The 13,357-nt window shown below is 41.2% G+C and overlaps 1 protein-coding gene across 1 annotated transcript in view; it reads right to left on the reverse strand.

The window, feature by feature from the left end:
* Large1 (LARGE xylosyl- and glucuronyltransferase 1) overlaps nucleotides 1–13,357 on the reverse strand; it is a 449,296-nt gene that overhangs the window by 51,302 nt on the left and 384,637 nt on the right. Inside the window, exons 9-10 of the mRNA XM_090328589.1 lie at nucleotides 8,431–8,543; nucleotides 5,488–5,613 (exon numbers count right to left, since the gene is read on the reverse strand). Of these exons, the coding sequence (XP_090184715.1) occupies nucleotides 5,488–5,613; nucleotides 8,431–8,543 (239 nt within the window). The remainder of the gene's footprint in view (nucleotides 1–5,487; nucleotides 5,614–8,430; nucleotides 8,544–13,357) is intronic.

Consider the following 13,357-nt stretch of genomic DNA (forward strand, 5'->3'; position numbering starts at 1 on the left):
AAAGCCGGAAGTGGTGTTGAGGCTCAAGTGGTAGAGTGCTAGCCTTGACAAAGTCCAAGGAGAGTGCTCAGACCCTGAGCCCAAGCCCAGGACTAGCAAAAAAAAAAAAAAAAGAATTCTCATAATCCTGGGGTCTGCATTTACACAAAGAAGGGAGGTTAATGCAAGGTAATAACTACTCAGTCAATAGTCTATAAATCCTGGCTTACTGATGAAAAAGGAAGTAAATCAAGGTTAAAATTTGTTATGATTCTTGCATAAAATGATCATTAGCTGAACCAGCATGGAACCCCTTCCCCCATATCTTGCTGAGTCCCTCTTCTGAGGTCTTAGGACTACTATTTTACTTTTACATTAAAAGTTTAACTTAGCCTTTTGCATTTAAGTCTTTAATCCACTTGGAATGTATTCTACTTATTGCATGAGACAGGGATGCATTTGATTATTTTTCTTCCATATGGCTATTATGGTATCTCAGTACCATTACTGGGAAATAGAATGCTTTCTCCAGTGGTCAGTAATGGTGCCTTTGCCTCCATTAAGGTCCCACAGACAGGTGGCTGCTCTGGAGCTATCCACTATTTTGCTAATTAATGAGCACTATTAATTTTTAATAGCTGTGAAATTTATGAGTTTTCTTAAAAATCATGAATAAGTGTTTAATTTCACCGAATAACTTTCCTACATCTACTTTGGTGATTATATGGTATTTGTCCTTTAATCCACTAATATGATCTTGATAGTTACGTATTTTTTTCAGTGCTAAATCACCCTTGTCTTTCTTGGAACAAACCCAATTTGGTCAAGATATATTATCTATTTTCTACATGGCTGGATTTGGTTAGCTAATATTTTGCTTAAGATTTTTACATCTATATTCATGAGAAAAACTGGCCTATAATTTCTCTTTTATGTAACTTCCTTTGTCTAATTTTAGAATCACGGGTATTCTAGACATAACAAGATGAGTTAAAAAAAAGTATCTCTTTTCCTACTCTGGAGAAGTTTATTGAGAATTGGAAATATTTGATTTAAAAAAATGGTTGAACTTATATCTACTTAATAGCAATGAGGGCAACATTATGCTTACAAAAGTGTTATGGCTAGAAGACAATTCAGATGCATAAGTTTTATTTTCTTACATTACTTTTGGTAAATTATAAGAATTTGTCCATTTGTGTAAAGTTTTTAAATTCATTGATATATGCTCATAGAACCTAAGTCCTTTTTACAATTCTGCTTTACCTATTGGTTGAAAACTCCATTAAATGGAAGATTAGTCACTTCAGTCTTTGTTATATGCCTAGATTTCAGGAAAATTAATTGCTCAGGAATATTATTGAGAGTCAGGTGCCAGTGGTTTACACCTATAATCTTAGCTATTCAGAAGGCTGAAATCTGAGGATCACAGTTCGAAGCCAACCTGGGCAGCAAAGACTATAAAACTCTTATTTCTAATTAACCACCCAAAAGCTGGACATGAAGCTATAGCTCAAATGGTAGAGCACTACCCTTGTGCCAACAAACTAAGGGTTAGAGGCTGGGAATTTAGCCTGGTGGTGGAGTGCTTACCTAGCATGCACAAAGACCTGGGTTTGATTCCTCGGTACCACATACACAGAAAAAAGCTGGAAGTGGTGCTAAGGTTCAAGTGGTAGAGCTCTAGCCTTGAGAGAGTCCAAGGACAGTGCTCAGGCCCTGAGCTCAAGCCCAGGACTGGCAAAAACAAGAACAAACATATAACACCTAAGGGTTAGTGCCTAGGTTCTGCGTTCTTTGTCCCCATCTTGACACACAACAAAAACTTGTGGAGAATGAATCAATGAATTTGAATTGCTGCTGCTTTATTCATTCCTTGGTGAGTTGTCTTTTTCTTTATGAATCCTGTTACAGCTTTGTTTATTGTATTGGTCTCTTTCCAAGAACTCTTAATCATATCAAGTAATTTGTTAATCAGTTTCTGCTCTTACTTTATGTCCTGCCTTTTATTTCCTTTAAATTTATTCTAGTGCTGATTCAATATCATACTAAGTAGTAAACCTGGCAGGTTGATTTTTTGGCATCTTTTGTTTTTAGTACACGTACACACACACACACACACACACACACACACACACACACACTTTCCCTCTGTGTTTATTTATTCTAGTAATTTTGACATGTATTACTTTCATTTTCTTTTAGTCTAAGTAGTATTCAGTTTCATTATGATTTCTATTTATAAGTGCAAGGAAATTAAAAGTGGGTTTTCAATTTTAATAAAATAGGTTTTTAAAATTTTTATTATAATAGGCTTCTAGTTAATTGTACTTTATTCAGAGCATTTAAAGTAAAATACAATTCTTGAACATGTACTGAGGTTTGCTTTTTGGTCTGGTACATGGCTAATGTTTCATAAATATTCTGTGTGAGTTTGAGAGGATATATAATCTTGAAAAAGAACTAGATTCTTTACCTGCCCAATAAATCAAGTGTGTTATTTATAACTCAAATCTTCCACATTTAAAAATCAATTACAATAGTATCTGAAGAGAATATGTTAAGAAACACTCACCCATTTCTTTCTCTGCAATTCTAATGGACCATGTGTATGGGGATATATGTAAGTATTAAAGATATATAAATGTACATATATTTATACTCTCCAACATACACATAAAGATTCTTGTACAGGAGATGTATATAAGGTAATTTCATTTTCAAGTGTGGCCATCTTCCTTCCTCATAATGATTTGCTAGATATCGCTACAGTCAGCTTTCTTCTAGACATTTCCTTCATAGTTTCTTTTCATAATTCTTTTGTGTGTACTAGTACTGGAGGATTGAACTCAGAGCCTGAACAATGGTTCTTAGATTTTTGGCTCAAGGCTGGTGATATACTACTAGAGCACAGCTCTACTTTCAGCTTTTTACTGGTTAATTGGAATTAAGAGTTTCACAGATTTCCTTGCCTGGGCTGGCTTTGAATGGTGGATCCTAAGATCTCAGCCCCCTGAGTAGATAAGATTATGGTTGTGAGCCCCTGGGATCTGGCTCTTGCATAATTTATTTCACCCTTTTCCAGCTATTATCATTCCCTGTTTTTTCCGTGGTTTCTATTTCTGTGCTTTCATTTCCTTCTTTTTTTCTTGATTTTTTTTTCAAGTGATTGTGCTAGAGTCCAGAGTCAAGGCCTAACTACATTTCTTTTTTTTCCCATATATTTTCTATTGTAATTAATAGAAGTGTTACATTATATTCACTAGATAGAAGGTGCATCACTTCACAAACATTGATACCCTTTCTCATGTCTTGGACCCCATTTCCCTCTCCCCTCCCTGCCCCTCATCTTGTTTTCCCCCCTTCCCTATCCTATTCCAAATAACCAAATACGCATATATACAATATATCAGATAACAAGGTGAACTACTGTAACAATATGAGATAACCAAGGGACCACAATGAGATGAGTGATAACATAGTACATTAAGGACAACAATCACTCATTATATGGCTTTTGTTTCTATATCCTGGAGGTCCTTTCATTTAGCGTCATTCTATATGGCCTTATGTAGCTAGGTTTTGTTCTATTGTAAATCTCTGCTAGGAGAGCCCAAGGTTTCTACTGATTTTGACAAATGAGGGAAACCATTAAGCCTATGTTCCTTTGAGTCTGGATTACTTCACTTAATATGATTTTTTTTCTAAGTCTTTCCATTTCTTTACAAAGGGGTCGATGTCATTCTTTCTGACAGCAGCATAGAATTCCATTGTGTGTAAATACCACATCTTGCTGATCCACTCATCAACTGAGGGGCATTTGCGTTGGTTCCATATCTTTGCTATGGTAAATAGTGCTGCAATGAACATTGTTGTGCTAGTGGATTTAGTATGTCCTTGTTTCTGGATGATTGGGTAAATGCCAAGTAGTGGAATTGCTGGGTCATAGGGAAGCTCTATGTTTAGTCTTTTGAGGAACTGCCATACTGCTTTCCATAGTGGTTGAATGAGTTTGCACTGCATACCACCCTGAACATGCCCGATCTCAACTAACTATATTTCTTATACCACCATACCAACCTTTTAAGCACCAGGGATCAGCAGATCCCTCCAGGACTCAACGCCTCATCCGGGTACTCCTAGCTTCCCCTGTGGATGCACATTCAAACAACAGTTTCTGGCCTTTGCGCTCTTACTTACCTTATGGACAGATGCACTATACTTTGTGTGTGTGTGTGTGTGTGTGTGTGTGTGTGTGTGTGTGTGTGTGTGTGTGTGTGTTGAACTTACAGCTTCACACTCTTCCTTGGCTTTCTTACTTCACCATTAACCACATCTTTAAAGTCTGTTTACCTTTTACAGCTTATAAGCATTGCTTCTCTTGTGTACATGGGCAGTGTTTTTAAAGGAAACAGACTTTATAGCAGCACATGTCTCTAATTTTTGTCTTCCATGACCAGAGAGGAGAGTGTACTTGATGTTGAACATAACTGTGTACAAATCCTTCCTTGATTGATCAATTGTTGCCAGTTCTTCCCTTGTCTTCTGTAGCTAGGAGTCTCTGACACACCTCTTAATTCTGGGTACAGCCCTATTGGTTATATTAGCCAGTAGGTCATTAACAACAGTGACTAAGGTTTCATTCTGTGCCCTAAGATTTCTTCTTTACCTCCACCTTGCTAGGAAAACACATTAGCCCAGGAGACACACAGCTAGCACAGAGGAGACACTGCAGAACAGCAGAGCTGTCCCTGACCAAAACCATCAGAGATGAAGCCAATCACCGATACTTGGTTAAGCCAGGGGGATTCATCCAGCCTGTATGTAAGCTCATCAACAGCTGAGCCAGTTTGTTATGGCAGCATTATCTATAGCAGCAGATATCATCTGCCCTTCTCCATCTCTCTCCTAGCCAGGTCACACCACTGGGCTTGGTACCCAATGAGCCATGAGGAAGGCTTTCAAACTGTTACTGTCCCTTCTGAGGGAAGAAAATTGAGAAATGTATGCATTCTCCACACAGACTTCCCTACACTTAACAACTGAATTTCATTATATTTGTTTCCTTACATATTTCTCTTCTGAAGCCATGAGTGACTTAGAAGTAGGAGCTATCCACACTTATCTGTATTGCACCTGGCACTGAGTTGGCTGTGCTTTATCTGAGTTAAACGAATGGATGTGGGGGACAGGGATGCACCGGTCAAGCAGGCAGTCGATGGCAAGAAAAGTAACCACACAAGCTGGTTCTTACTCTAGGGGTTCTATGCATTCTAGAAGACCGAACACGGGCACAACACTCCCCTATTGACAGAACATCCAACAGAGAAGCACAGCACATTCTTTATGTTCTCTTGTGCCCCATTTTTTCACCATACTTTGTATAAGCTTGCAGCCATTATCCATGTTCTTACACGTCACCTCCCACCCCTGCAATCCCTGCATCCCCCACCAGCCTCTGCCTATTGTGGGGTCCTCGCTCCACCTCTGAAGACTGTCTTAACCCACCTTCAGATCAGACACGTCTCTGTAGCACTGCTCGGAGCGGGTATGGTCTGACAGCTGCACATTCCAGAAGCAGGGAAGCTGATACACCAGGAAGGGGTTTTGCTTGATGACAGCATTGAAGATATCCTGAGGGGCAAAAGGCAGATGCAGTCAAGGTGGCTGGTGGGTCCAGTTTACAGTTTTGGCTCTCAAGACACCATATTTTCCAGGGGAGAGCATCTCTTGAACGTTCTACTCTGCACACAGACTCACACTGTAGGCATTTCTCTCACTTCTAATCTCTACAAACCCAGTGATCATGTTTGGACAGAGATGGGGGAATGCTCCTGGTTGCTCCCGAGACCTACTGGTTTCCTAAAACATTAACCAGCAGGCAAGGGTAACATTCCTGTGCTTGCCAGCATATAATAAATGAGGTCTCTCCTCTTGTCCTAACCGGGAGCCCTGTATTATCCATCCTGAGCCTCCTGGAGAGGAAACTGCATCATGACAAGTGGTTCAACCCATCCAGAGGGAAGAGACAAATGACAGATGGCTTCTCTTGGTGGCTCTCTCCTGGGCTTTTCTTGGGCGTGGTGGCAGATAACACTTAGATCCCTGAAGGTGTCAGTGTTTAGAGTATATAGTTTCTGTTTTCAAATCTGCCTTGTCTGGGGGAGGTTTTTACTTGCTTTGGGCTCTTCAACAGGGTCGTGCTTATTAAGTAGCTGCTGACAGAAGAGTGCCAGGAGGTGAATTATAGGCCTGCATGGCAGGAGACGGTTGAAAAAACTAGCCTGTCTGGACATGGACACATGTTGTTAGCTTTAGGAGCTACACTGAAGCCATTGTTATCTGACTCAAAAATAGACGATGGCCAGGAAGTTTCTCCCCTTATATTTGAGACAGCCCTGAGTAAGTAAGTTTTCTCTTTATTCATGGTGCTGAATTTCAGAGAGTGGTGAGGAGATCAGTTTTGGATTCCTTGGGGAGTATTGAACCATAGTACTTAAAAATAGTGAAGTCATCCTGAGGACTTTCTTGTTTCTGTCGTATTAGAAAACCTTGTAGGAATCTGACAGAAGCAGGCAGTTGAAAGAAAATGTGGCTAGTGAATGCTCTTTGGATGAAAGCCTAGAGAAATCATTTTTGTCTCTCAACAAGGTTTTATCGATACCACAGCAAGCTGGAAATATAAGTCAGTTACCCTGGGAAATCCAAGATCAAAGATGGGAATCCTTGACTTTCCTAGTCAAAGAGAGAAGTGGAGCTAGCTGGGTAGTGGTGACTTGAACTCCTAATTCTGGCAGCTTGAGAGATGTGAAGCATTATAGTTCAAAGATAGCACAGGCGGAAAAGTAGTACTGTAGTTCAAAGTTAGCTCAGGTAGAAAAGTCCTTGAGACTTCATCCCCAAAACAAACAAACAAACAAACAAACCCCCAAATACCTAAAAGCAGGGCTAGAAGCATGGCTCAAGTAGTAGAACATGAGCTCAGTAAGCATAAGCCCTGAGTTCACACACCAGTACTATTAAAAAGATAAAAATGAGAAGAAGAAGAGGAAAAGATTAGTGTTTTAAATTTGTGGTTGTTAAGGGTTTGGTATGATTCAATAACTTTTTCAGAGTGTCTAGATGAAAAAAAAAAGGGTGGTTTCTGGAGCTAAGGAGTTTGCCCTTCTATTAGAAGTAATCCCCAAGTTCAGGAACACCATGATGGGGTCACAACAGCAAGCTAAGCTTCAACTGTTAAAATATATTGGTCAGACAGGCAATGGCAGTCTTGTCCTGGAATATGCTGGGGCCCTGTAGGGTCCTGAGGTCCAGGTCAGCCTACACTGATGATGTCATTTCACAGGAAGATGGCAGCCAGTAAAAATGGCCGTCTGCTAAAACAGTAGTTTGCAATCCACTTATGATTCTATTTCAATTCACTAAGCATTTGTGAGGCTCAGGATTCCACTATTCTTCTGTCATGGCTGGATCTTCCATCCTTCTTCCACTTAATCCTGTTAGACACAGGGCTTAGTGATCATCTGCTGAATGAGAAAATGATTGGTCTGAGGGATGAACTACTACTGCATAGTGCTGTTGCTACAGCCTGGAAAATATGGAGCAAGTATATCTTAGTTCACAGAGACATAAAAAGGGAAAAATGCATTCAGACGCCTCTCCTTGTTGGTTTCCTGAGAAGCTTCTAACTGCTGTGGTTAGAGTCTGGAATCCTCCCCAAAGGCATAGATGTTAATAGTTTTGGGCCCAGGTCCTTTCTTGCTCTCCAGTGGAGAAAATTCTATTCATAGCATTTCAACCCAGAGCTTCTCATGGGTGGTGCACAGGCACTCTACTACTTGAACCATACCCCGAGTCCTTACTTTTTGGATGGGGTCTTTTGTTTTTGTCTGGGGCCACCCTTACATCACAGTCCTATTGCCTATGACTTCTGTGTAGCTGGGATTAGAGAAATGTACCATTGTGTCTGGCCCTGAGGTAGTGAAACTTTTAGGAGATAGGGCCTTGTGGAGGGTCCTTAAATCATTAGGGATACAATTTGTGAGACTCCAGTCTGTTCTTGTTTCTTGCAAAATTTTGCTTTCTGTCACCAGGTAAACAGTTTGGTTCATCTAGGACATGTTTCTCCTTATGACAGGACTCCAAATAATAGGGTCAATAGAGCATGGACCAAAACCTTCAAAATTATAAGGTCAAATAAATCTTTCTGGACAGGAGTGATGATGCATGTGTATAATCCCAGTTTGCAGGAGATTTAGACAGGAGGACTGCAAGTTTGCAGCCTGCCTGGGCACTATGGTAGACCCTGTACTAAAACAATAACAACAAATATGCCCTCAAAAAACCCCACAGCACATTTCTCCTGCTACATCAGGTAGGGGATACAGCAACGACACACTATGTTCTAACCCAAGGGCACTCAGGTAAGAGGCCTCCCACCTGGGCACTCACCTGGTCAGCCAAGGATGTAGACAGCATGCCCATAAGCTCCCTCTCTGCCGTCAGCCTCCACATCTGTTCCCATTTCATCTTCCGAAGCTTATCCAGAAGCAGGAGAATCACACCTGGACAGAGGCACAGCACAGAGGAACAAAACCCTACATTGAGGCAGAGGCAAGGAGACGCTGGCATCACGGCTGTGGCCTCTCAGCACAGCGTGTGCACAGAGGAGGGATCATCACCAAGACATCCAACATCCTTCCCGTCCAAACCTCAACCTTTGTGGCTTCACAGGGAGGGGTAGGAAGCTGGAGAGGAAGAAAGACAACAGCCCCAGGCTTCATCAGGTATTTGGTATGGGGCTAAATTACATCTCTAAAACGTCATGGCCTTGGGATGAGAAAGAAGCACAGATTCAAGGACTGTTGCAAGGATTAAGTGAGATGGATGGTGGTGAGGGCTGCACCACATAGAAGTTGAAGTAATGCCACTGGGCTCAAACATATGCACAGTTAAAATGGAAATTTACGCTAAGAATATTTTATCAGCGTCAATAAGAAACCTTACTGTGCACATGAGACATAGCACAATTCCTACAAGCATTAGGTTCTCTCCCGTATTTTCCCCAAAGTCATGATCCTTAGTTTAGCTCGAACCTGGTTCCTGTACAACGTATCCCATTTATCTTTATAGAGGAACGATATCTCCCCTCTGACTGAATGCTAAGTATGTCTTATTAGCTACTGGCCAGTCATGTGGACCTGCCACAAGGTCTAGGCTTCTATGGTTTATAGATTATCCCTATGTATCTAGGCCTCCTTGTGCCTCTGAAAGGGAATGCCAGTACTATGCCTCTGACATGAGCTCCAAGTCTTTTGTGTTCCCACAGAAGCTAGTAGCAAGAGCTTTTTTGGTCCTCCTGTTACCTTCCTTTCATGATTTTTGTTTTCCTCCCTTAGTGGACCTCAGTGAAGTGTCTATATCAGACTGTAAATGTGTGTGTGTCTGTGTGTCCACTGGAGCTTGTTCAACTCAGGGCTTGAGTGCTGTTCCTTAGGTTTTTCCTCTCAAGGCTAGTTTACCACTTGACCCACAGCTCTACTTCTGGCTTTCTGGTGGTTAATTGGAGATAAGGGTCTCATGGCCTTTCCAGCCAAGGCTGGCTCTGAACTTCAGTCCTAACATCTTAGTCTTTTGGAGAGGGGGCAGGGGTGCCATCTTTAGGCCTAATCTAAGGGGCCTGGGTGCTGTTTATGAACATTTTTGTTTGCTTGTTTAGCATTCTACTACTTAAATCAAGGCTCTACTTCCAATTTTTTCAGTAGTAAACTGGAGGTAAGCATCGCACAAACTTTCTTTCCCCAGCTAGCTTCAAACTCAAATCTTCAAACTCAGCCTCCTGAGTAGCTAAGATGACACATGTAAGCCACTGGTGGCCTGCTGTACACTTTTTATGTTATTTTTATTAGTTTTCTCTTTCAATATCTTTATTTAACAAATAAGAGAAACACAAAGCAATGCATTTGCAGTGGTTAACGTGGGTCTGTTGTAATACACAGTTTGCTGATAATTTATTAATGTAATAATAGTTGTTGGAAGAGGTAAGTATATGTGTGACATGTGAGATATATGTGGTAGGTTGTCTAGAAATACTCCAAATCTGTGGACACCATTTATTAAACATGTTAAAGCAACTAAATATCATGTGCAGTCCAACTGACAACTGAAAAAGGGAAATATACTTTGGATTAGGTGAGCAGGTAGGTCACAGGGTGCAGAGAAGGCCTGGAGCTCAAAATAGGAAGAGGCAAGAGCGTTTTCTTGCATGCACTGTTGTTAGGGATAGCCACCCCTGCAGGTCCCCATCAGTCCTGCTCAGTAGAATAGTTACTGGATGAAACTCCAAGCAACAGAAAAATGGTAGTTGATATCTAGTACATATTCTTCAAAGATTCTAAGTATGAAACAAACTGATTCTCTCACATGAGACATAAAAGTAGACTCTAATCAGACTTTTCAATTATTCCAGTGTAATTGGACAAGAAGTATATTGATGGCCCTGGTGCTTGGCTTAGTAGTAGCATGCTTTCCTAGAATGCATGAAGCCCTGCATTCACTTCCCTGGAACCTCATACACAGAAAAAGCTGGAAGTTGCATTGTGGCTCGAGAGGCAGAGTGCTAGACTGAGTAAAAAGTGTCTAAGGACAATGCCCAGGTCTTGAGTTCAAGACCTAGGACTGGCCAAAAAAAGAATATTTACCATTGAGAAGAGGGGTGCTTGGTCAGAGTTGAAATAAAATATATGATGGCTGTGAAAAAAATGGGAAAGTACACAAAGATCTGAATGTCTTCTTTTGTGTTTTTTTTGTACATACGATTTTCTTCAATGCTCCCAAGATCTTTACAAGATATATTTTTGTCATCTTATTTTATGAGTGGCGACGTTGAGGGGCTTAGATAACTGTGTAATTCATAGCCAACAACATCTAGACTTATATCTGCCTTATTCAAAGGTGCACTGGCTCCTTCTGCTACTCTCCTCTCTTCACACCTGGGCCCTTAAGTTTGCTTTGTAGCCAAGAGACAAGGCCAGTCCTTGCTTTTAGGGGTAAGAGTGATATGACACCTGAGATGAAGAGGAAGGAAGCTGAAGGACAGGGAAAATGCAATAGCTAGGAGAAGCATTAAGAAGCTTCCTCAAATAAGTGCTTCTACACTAGCACCTAGAGAATGTAGGAGAGAAAGAGAGGAAGAGTGAAGGTCAAACTTGGCAGGCATCTCCCTGAAGGCCAGTGGTTTCTCTAAGTGTCTTGTCAGGTGACAGATATTTCCTACCATAGGGGCAAAGTGGAGCTTAAGAAGGTAATGGCCTATTTCCCCTTCTTCTTCTTCTCAAGTTTAAAGAGAGGCTCCATGGAGTTGTCCAGCAGGGAAAAAACACTTGTTTTTTTTTTTTTTTTTTTGCACAGCCTTAAGTTATTCACTCAATAAGTATCCTCAAACCCCCAGATGGATGTAACCAAATGAGTCTTGAGCCTACAGGGCAATAAAGCTACCCCACAAAGGGCAGCTATGTGCACATAATCATGGCCGGATGGGAAAGCAAGTTCTGATAGTATCACCAAGGTGACCCTGGAAAAAAGCTACTGGCATGGTGTCCCTTATTTGCAACACAGTGAAGGCTGAGATCGTTAACTCCAAAATGACTCAGAGGACTGTATCTTTCCAAGTGCCCAGAGCCAGGTGTGGTGGCCCCAGGCTTGCTATCCACGTTACTTAGGAGATAGAGACAGAAGGATTGTGGTTTGAGGTCTTTCTAGGAAAAAGTGAGCAAGACTTCATCTCATAAACAAGTTTCACCAGATGCTTGCACACCTGTCATTCCAGGTATTCAGGAGGTTGCAGTTAAAAGGATTGTTACTTGTGGTTGGCCAGGGGAAAATGATCTGAAAAACAAACTGGGAGGAAAAGGGACTGGGAGGATGGCTAAAGTGGTATACCATTTGATGAGCTAACAGGATGATGTCATGAGCCCCAAAATCACCACACCATCACCACCAAAAAAGCCAATAAACTAACCAATAGTAACAGTGGCCATTAATCCATTAAGGATGTAGTGATCATTAATGCTCATACCTGGTAACTAATTGACTGGCCCGAGCTGATTGTTAACTCCAAATGCCTTCAAAGTCCCTGCTTGTGCACTAGACACTTGTTTTGACAGACTCCCAGGCCCATTCTCCTCTCAAGTTTGAGGTAACAATTAGTTCACAGTGTTATAACCAGGATGATTAGTAGGATATGCCAGCTGTGAGATGCAACCAGAGGAAGGAAAAACAATCATGTGAAAGAAAAGAAAGCCCACCATGGGATATCTGTGCACAGATTCTGTACATAAAAGACTCCATTCAGGATGCATGATAGTCATACGGATAGAAGCTGTGAGGAAAAACTGCCTGGTTCTCCAAAGGTTAGAAGTTTGGGAAATGAGCTAAATCCAGCATTCCCAGGAAAAAAACAAGTGTAAATGTCTAAAAAAGAGGTGAAATACAACAGTTCTCAAGGAAACACAACCTCAACTAGTTATTGACCTTATTGTGGTGCTGGGGAGATGTCCTAATTAATGACAGCAAGTTTGAAGGGCACAGAAAGGCTTAATAAATAGTAGTTATAGAAATTTCCTATCACTATATAATTGTTACATAGAAACTATAGATTTTTAGTATAGTTATAGAAAACTACAGAGTTCATTCACTGAACTGAACTTATTTCATTCCCAATAGTCCAATAATATTCAGGCAAATTACATATGGGTACTCAGAGCTTTATATACTTCTTCTGGATATACTATCTTCAAACCATGCCATCCTCAGATTTCAGCCTCCTGAGCTCTAGGATTACAGGTGTGGTGCCTGGCTGGGAGCAAGCTTTTTAAGTGAACACTGGTTAAAATAATGAAAATGGTCTGTCTGAAGTTGGACTTTTCCACCTGAAGCTACATAGATTTGGCTTTCAATAGCCCCAGGTCAGCTATTGACACTGTTTTTCTTCTGTCAAGAAGAAGGAAAGTGGTGCCCCAAGGCTTGACTCTGGCCTTTGTCAGGCATTCACATACTCTGCCTATTTCCAAACTTCTCCTTGGTGTCTGGGAGTGGGAAGCTTGCCCCTGCCTGTGCATGCTCTGTACAGAGGCTTGGGGTATGAGCCATGACAGGGCCTCTCCTTGGAGCTGGCTGTGATCTTAGGGCCAGCAGGGCTTTACCTGCAGCTGTCAAGACTAGAACTTAAGAGACCACAGAAAATAAATAAATGAATAAATAAATTAAAAATCAAAGGCTTTTCCTGGGAACATCTGGTCCAGGGTAGACAGGTGCATGTGCTGTTCAGAGGGCAGCACTTCTCTTTCCCAAATGGAACAGGTAGAAATAACTCAGTAGC

The sequence above is a fragment of the Megascapheus bottae genome, chromosome 2 (assembly GCF_031878675.1).
Source record: "Megascapheus bottae isolate mThoBot1 chromosome 2, mThoBot2.hap1, whole genome shotgun sequence".
Classification (NCBI taxonomy): Eukaryota; Metazoa; Chordata; class Mammalia; order Rodentia; family Geomyidae; genus Megascapheus; species Megascapheus bottae.